The sequence below is a fragment of the Ictidomys tridecemlineatus genome, chromosome 3, assembly GCF_052094955.1.
Source record: "Ictidomys tridecemlineatus isolate mIctTri1 chromosome 3, mIctTri1.hap1, whole genome shotgun sequence".
NCBI lineage: Eukaryota > Metazoa > Chordata > Mammalia > Rodentia > Sciuridae > Ictidomys > Ictidomys tridecemlineatus.
In genome coordinates, this window is record NC_135479.1 from 34,906,735 (window position 1) to 34,914,279 (window position 7,545).

The following is a 7,545-nucleotide window of genomic DNA, read 5'->3' on the forward strand; positions in this document are numbered from 1 at the left end:
TTCAGGGGTGCTTAACCACTGAGCCATATCTCCAGCCCTTTTTAGTTTTTTATTTTGAGTCAGGGTCTCAGTGAGTTGCTAACATTGGCTTTGAACTTAAGATCCTCCTGCTTTAGCCTCCTGAGCTTCTGGGATTACAGGAGTGAGGCACTGTGTCGGCTTCCCCTAAAATTGACAAGTCCTGGCAATTGAACCCGGGGCCTGCCATATACCGGGTAAGTACTCTACCACTGAGCTATATCACCAACCCTTTTGTTGTTGTTGTTGAGATAGGGTTTTACTAAGCTACCCAGGTTGGCCTCAAATTTTCAATCCTCCTGCCTCAGCTTCCCAGTAGTTATAGGTATGTACCACCATTCCTGGCCACCATCATCTTATCACCAAAACCTATTAGCCAGTATTTAAGTCTATGCTTATATTAAAAAAAATGAATGAATGAAAGATTGAAAAAACAACCCCACTAAAAGTGTGTACTGCATAACTAAAAGCAATATGCAACATGCTGTGAACACCATATTGTGAGACAACACAGAATACTAAATAAGGACACAGATCCCTATTCACAGTAAATAAGAACAAAACAATCTGGGCTTGATCCTGGCTCCCCTTCTTGAGGGCTGGGAGTATAAGTGGTAGAGTGCTTGCCTACCATGCACAATTCCCTGGGTTCAATCCCCAAGCATCACAAAAAAAAAAAAAAAAAAAAGGAAAGAAAAAAGTTAACATGGTGCCTCCCTTCTTTGACTGTTACCAAGGAGAATTCAATTTTTCCCTATTTTGATTTCCTCAACAGTACCCAAATCATAGCTAATAACATGTATACCTTGTTGCTATGATTCATAGTTAGAAAAGAAATATATCTCTCGGAAGTGTAGAGGAAGTACCATGGTAAAAGATCATATTACACATATCCTTGGTCAATCTGAGAAAGCAATCTTAGTGTAAAATGCTAAACTACTACCCAAGGGAAATAATCCAAGACTACTACAATTTCCCTCTAACAGCATTTTATAAGGCATAAAACGAACCTCATCTCTACCAGGCCCTGAAGGGTCTTAATTGTCCTCCTCAACCTATTTTAAATAGGTCATTTTTCCTGCATCAGGACTACATTTCATTTATAAAACAGCCTATCTTTCCCACATCTGTTCACCCTATTCCCTTTGCCCTAAATGTATCTTCGATTCCAAAAGCCTAAATTTTTTCAGCCTTAAAAGATACATTCTTACTGTTACCTTCTTAAAGAAATCTTGTCTGATCACACTCCTAAAATACTTTCTAAATTCTTATGCTGTTTTGCTGGAATCCTTTCTTTTTTGCAGGTTACACTAATATCAAGTATGTACATCTTTAAACCACACTGTATTATGAACTCCTAGAAAATATAGATACTCTTTGTCAAAGATTATCCAATATCTATAAATTTGCTCTTGATACTTTGAAACACTCTGAGACCTAGAGTAAGAGATACATTTTATATTACAATCCAGTAATCATATACATACATAGGAATATATTTGTTCATAGCATGAAATAATTCTAACTTCCTGTATATGTTTGCTATTTGTGGTGTTAGAGATCTAACCCAGGGCTTCACATATGCTAGGCAAGTGCTCTACCACTGAGCTATGCCTCCAGATGCTATTTAATTATTAAAACACAGATCCTGACCCACCAAGTTGATTTTATGATCCACTAGTTTGTTAAACCTAGAGTTTGAAAAACCATGTCTCTTCAGGATTTAACACAGTATTCTTTTTTTTTTTTTTTTTTTTTTGGCACCTGGGAGTGAATTCAGGGGTACTTGACCAGACAGCATCCCCAGCCCTATTTTGTATTTTATTTAGAGACAGGGGTCTCACTGAGTTGCTTAGTGCCTCACTGTTGCTGAGGCTGACCTTATACTAGCAATTCTCCTGTCTCAGGCTCCCAAGGCGCTGGGATTACAGGCATGCACCACCACGCCCAGTTTAGCACAGTATTCTTTACGTACTCTATAGCTCTCCAAATGTTCCTTTTATCTGGCCTCAGCAATGATATTCCCTCAACCTGTAAAGCCAAAATTTTAAAGATTTTTACAAAAGTAAGCACTAGTTAAAAAGAAAATCTGATGTTGGATACAGGGGTGCCCACCTGTAATCCCAGCAACTAAGATGGCTGAGGCAGAAGGATCACAAGTTTGAGGACAGCCTCAGTAAATAAGCAAGGCTCTAAGTAACTTAGCAAGACCTTATTCAAAATAAAAGATAAAAAGGGCTGAGGATGGGGCTGGAGTTGTGGCTCAGTGGTAGAGCGCTTGCCTGGCATGTGCGAGGCCCTGGGTTCAATCCTCAGCACCACATATGAATAAATAAAATAAAAAAGATCCATTGATAACTAAAAAATATTTTTTCTTTAAAAGGGGACTGAGGATGTAACTCAGTGGTAAATCACCCCTGGGTTCAATACGCAGTTCCAAAATAAAACAAAAATGAAAACAAAAATTTGAATGTTAGTTATTATTGTGAGTAAAGTTTTCTTCAGCTGTTGGGCTTATCTGAAGTATGCTTACGTGACAGCCTGAGGGCGAACCACAACTCCACCAGTACAACGACTGGGTCTTCTAGGAGAATCTGTAGCCATAGCTTCATTCATAAAACCTGGTTCAAGAACAAAAAAAAAAAAAAAGCTTACTCATCATCATTAGAGGAAGAAAGTCTTATGATTACTTACCAGAGAATCCTTCTGAAAAAATGCCTAAAAAGATTGGCATGGTGGCACAAACAAATAATCCCAGCTACTTGGGAGGCTGAGGCAGAGGAGTAGCCAGCCTCAGCAACTTAGCATTGCTCTATCTCAAAATTAAAATTAAAAGAGCTCAGGATGTGGCTCAGTAGTAAGGCACTCCTGTGTTTAATCCTCAGTAATGGAAAGGTTGGGGGATAAGGGGACCAACAAAGTACAAAATCCTCCTGAAATTTCTATTAAACCAGAAAAAGAAAATATTTTTTAAATTCCAAATTATGAGGTTTTTTTTTAATATATAGACAATGTCTCAGAACCAAAAACAGTAAATGCTCTTGCTGACCCTTTGTTCTCTTGTTAACATACACTAGAAAGATAAGAGAATGGGATGGGATGGGAATTTTGTAGCACAGGAGCAATTAGATAAATATTCTACCTTGGTGAGCCAAAATAAAAGAATTTATTCAAATTTTAAGTTGAGATAGTGAATATGCACATGGAATAATATTTCAAGACCCAAAGGAACAATGACATGATACCCCTCTACTTTCTTATTAAACCTGCTGGGAATCTCAGTAAGACAGCAGGGCCTCATTTAAATCATATTTTCAACCTCTGTCTATTGTAACCTAATCTCCAGGCTGAATACATATGTATATAAACATGCATGGTGTGAGATGCCCCTTATCCTTCCCCATTGCATCACTAAATCCTCATCCTTGAATGTCTGATGAGTCTCTGAATCACTAAGGAGGTTTTAAGAGCATGGAGTCTACTTGTTTAAGGTTAAAAGAGGACTGACAGCAATATTAAAGCCCAGAGCACGAAACTAATGCGAAAAGAACCTAAAAGCATCACTTCTAAGTAGGAAGCATTCTATCACCTTGTTTGAAAACTCCCAAACTGATAAGTCCCATCTCCTACACCTTTTGCCAACTGGTCCAGCTACCCCTTCCTTCCTCAGGGGGTACCTTTCAACTCCAGCTTCCTTATCCCTCTCATTTCCATTCCACCCTTTCTTTTCCAAACCAGTCATCCAACCTCTCTCTGTTCTTTAAAGGCCCTGTCATCTGAGGACCACTCTCGCCAGCCCCTCAGGCCCCACTCTCCCAAAAGACACTCACACAGCGCTATCCACTTAACCTCCAACGCAGAGCCACCGCTGCCCCCGGCCGCCCTCTGGCCCCTTGCCCTTCTCCCCTCCCCCTCTAGTCTCGACACCTCTCTCCCGTCGAATTCCTGCCAGCCAAACACTGCCCCCCTCACGCTGCCTGCCCCTCGTCCGCTCCAAGCCTCCCCAAAGCCAAAGACCCGCCAGCCCTCTCACCGGCCGCTCCGCCGGTAAACGCTGTTCCCCAGCTCCAGGCTCACTGTTTGGAGTCTCCCCTCGTGATTGACGGCTTCCACTTCCTACCACGCCTCAGCGGAACCACCCTGCTAGCCAATCCCAGAAGCAAACTGGCCCTGGACGGGCACCGCCCTTGGAGGTCAGCTTCGCCAACCAGCAAGTAGAAAAGAGGCGGACCCGCCTCCTGAACATATCCAATCCGCTGGGGCTGGAGGGAAAACACAACAGTATGTAAGTTCGGGTGAAGTCGATGTATCAGGTTCGGTTGCGAACGCAGTCAGGTAGGCAAGGATTACGAACGTGTCTATTTTAGTGGCAGACAGTACCATCGTGGGTTTGTTTAGGAAAAAACAACATGCCCCAGACACCTGCCGACCTCGCCCAAGCGTCTCAGACTGGGAACCAGAAGACAGGGAGACGGGTCTGTTTACATCGAATTCTCGCGACAGCTGGTTCGAAACTCAAAGCACGTGGACGTGGCAGCTGCCAATCACTCTTAACTGGCCATTCATCCGTGCCGAAACCGACTTCTGCCCCGCCCTTTGCGATGTGTTTACCTTCCGGGATCCTAGGCTGACTCGCCCCGCAGATCAGCCCTGGAACCTGGACGATGTTGTTCTGAGGAAGGGGCATGGCGGTGGTCTTGTTAGATTTGAGCTCCCTTATAGAACCAGGACTGAATGTTTACCACATTTTACATCTTCCTTATTGGGATCTAACCACTGTCATTTTTTTCATAGTTTTTATTAAAAAAAAATTGATTTATTGATCCCTCCGCAGTCTTTGATTTTACTTCATATGCAATACTTTATTACCAAATTTAATGCTACAACAGCTTCATGAAGATATTGCTTATTAATAGGCACGGTTTTGTAACTAATTGGCTGATACAACAGTAAACATTAGAAAGATCTTAGCACAATGGAGGAGGGAAAGATTTAGTAGAAAAACTACTACCTCCCAAATACGAAATCTTAGGGCGCGGTGGCACACGCCTGTGATCCGAGCGATTCGAGGTGGGAGGATGAGGCAAGACGACTGTAAACTCAAAGCAGCCTCAGCAACTTGGAAATATCCTGTCTCAAATTTTTTAAAAAGGGCGGAGATGGGGCTGGGGATGTGGCTCAAGCGGTAGCGTGCTCGCCTGGCATGCGTGCGGCCTGGGTTCGATCCTTAGCACCACATACAAACAAAGATGTTGTGTCCGCCAAAAACTAAGAAATAAAGTATTAAAATTCTCTCTCTCTCTCTCTCTCTCTCTCCTCACTCTCTCTTTAAAAAAAAAAAAAAAAAAAAAAGGGCGGAGATGTAGCTCAGTGGTTAAGCGCCCCTGGATTCAACCCCCTATACCAAAAAAGAAAGGATGAAAGAAACAAGAGCCCAGCGCAGTGGTGCACCTCCTGTAATCAAAGCACCTTGAGAGGCTGAGGTAGAAGGAAGGCAAGTTCAAAGTCAGTATCAGCAAATTAGCGAGGCTCTAAGCAACTTATTGATACCCTGTCCTCAAAATTAAAAAGGGTTTGGGATGTAGTTCAGTGATTAAGAACCCTTAGATTCAATCCCCAGTACCAAAAAAAAACAAAAAACAAAAACAAAAAAACCTTCCTACATTAAACACACTACAGAAAGAATCTTCCCAGTATTCTGAATTCCTTCTGTTTTTACTGTTGTATGTCTTTTTTTTTTTTTTTTTTTTTTAACCAGGGATTGAACCCATGGGCACTTAACCACTGAGCTACATCCCCAGTCCTTTTTTATTTTTTATTGAGAAGGTCTCACTGGGTTACTTGCAGCCTAAGTTGCTGAGGCTTGCTTTGGGATCCTCCTGCCTCAGCCTCCTTAGCCACTAGGATTACAGGCCTGTGCCACCATGCTGGGCCAGCACTGGCTTCTTTATTGTCTCTGTAATGTGTTTTGGGTGCTTCTTTTCTGTAAATATCCTTTCCTCCCATCTACAACATTAAATACTTCCTAGACAATAGTAGGCCAAGCCTTTTACATTGCTGAATCCCCCTTAACACCTAACAGCCATGAATCCACAAGAATTTTTTTTTTTAAAGAGAGAGTGAGAAAGGAGAGAGAGAGAGAATTTTTAATATTTATTTTTCAGTTCTCGGCGGACACAACATCTTTGTTGGTATGTGGTGCTGAGGATCGAACCCGGGTCGCACGCATGCCAGGCGAGCGCGCTACCGCTTGAGCCACATCCCCAGCCCAAGAATTTAAAAATTAAGATTTCTTTGAATGTAATAACTATTGTTCATATGCTGTCCAGAACCCAGAGCAGTATTAAAAACAAAACCTAGATACCAATAACTAATAATCACAAATGGGATGATCAACATTTGGATAAATTTTTCAGTTTAGAGTTGATTTTTGTTCTGCTTGTTGGTTTTGTTTGTAGTACTGGGGATGGAACTCAGAGCCTGAGTTACTTTCCCAGCCCCTTGTAAATTTTATTTTGAGACAGGGTCTCACTAAATTGCTGAAGCTGGCCTCAAAATTGAGATCCTCCTGCCTCAGCCTCCCAAGTTGCTATTATTACAGGCATGCGCACTGTGCCCTACTGTTTTGTATGCATTGTTAAACCTCATAACTCTTTGACTATTTCTCTTCATAGCTATGGTAAAATCAAGAAAACAAAATCATAAAGGATATATCTGTGCACAAGTTCATTCATTCATGAATTCAACTAATACCTGAGTACCTATCAAGTGTTAGGTGTGTTCTGAGTGGGGATATATATAGCCCAGTGAACAAATGGACAAATCATTGCACTTGTCCTTAGCCAAAGAATCCACACTCTGATGGGAAGACAGAATTAAACACAAACTGAGAAGGTAAAGTAATGTAAAATTCCATGGAGAAAAAGAATCCAGATAAATACATCAGCAAATGGCTTATTTTAGATAATATAGTCAGGACCAGGTCATACCTATAATCCCAGCTGCTCAGGACATGAGGAAGGAGGATCTCACATTAGAGGTCAGCTTCAGCAATTTAGTGAGATCCTGCCTCCAAAAAAAAAAAAAAAAAATTAATAGAGCTGGTAATGTTGCTCAGTGGTAAAACACCCCTGGGTTCAATCCCCAGCACAAAACAAACAAACAAAAAAGATAGTACAGTCAGGGATATTTGTTTTGTGTGTGTTGTTTTGTCTTTTGTTGTGTTGGGGGTTGAACCCACAGCCTGGAGCATGCTAAGTACATTCTCTAGTCTACTCCCAGCCTGGAGAGAACATTTAAATAAAAATCTCAAATAAATGAGGAAGACATTCTGAGAGAGCAGTCCAGACAAAAGGATCAAATTACCCAGCCCCTAAGAAGAGTTTTAAGGAAAAATAAGAAAATCAATATGGCTCAAATATAAGTGAACTAAGTTGATCTTACTGCAAACTAGTTAGGGAAGATAAAGAATGGCCAAATACAATATGGTCTTACACAGAATTATAAGGAGTTTCCATTTTTTTTTTT

General features: G+C 41.3%; 1 protein-coding gene across 9 annotated transcripts in view; it reads right to left on the reverse strand.

Annotated features, from left to right (window-relative positions):
- Bcas3 (BCAS3 microtubule associated cell migration factor) overlaps positions 1-4,191 on the reverse strand; it is a 573,169-nt gene extending 568,978 nt beyond the window's left edge. For 8 of the 9 annotated variants that reach the window (XM_005321544.5, XM_078042365.1, XM_040269079.2 and 5 more), the window contains exons 1-2: positions 4,052-4,191; positions 2,552-2,639 (exon numbers count right to left, since the gene is read on the reverse strand). In XM_005321544.5, coding sequence (XP_005321601.2) covers positions 2,552-2,634 — 83 coding nt within the window. In that variant the 5' untranslated portion in view covers positions 2,635-2,639; positions 4,052-4,191. The remainder of the gene's footprint in view (positions 1-2,551; positions 2,640-4,051) is intronic. The other variant, XM_040269081.2, reaches the window with a different exon arrangement.
- Positions 4,192-7,545: the final 3,354 nt, after the last annotated feature.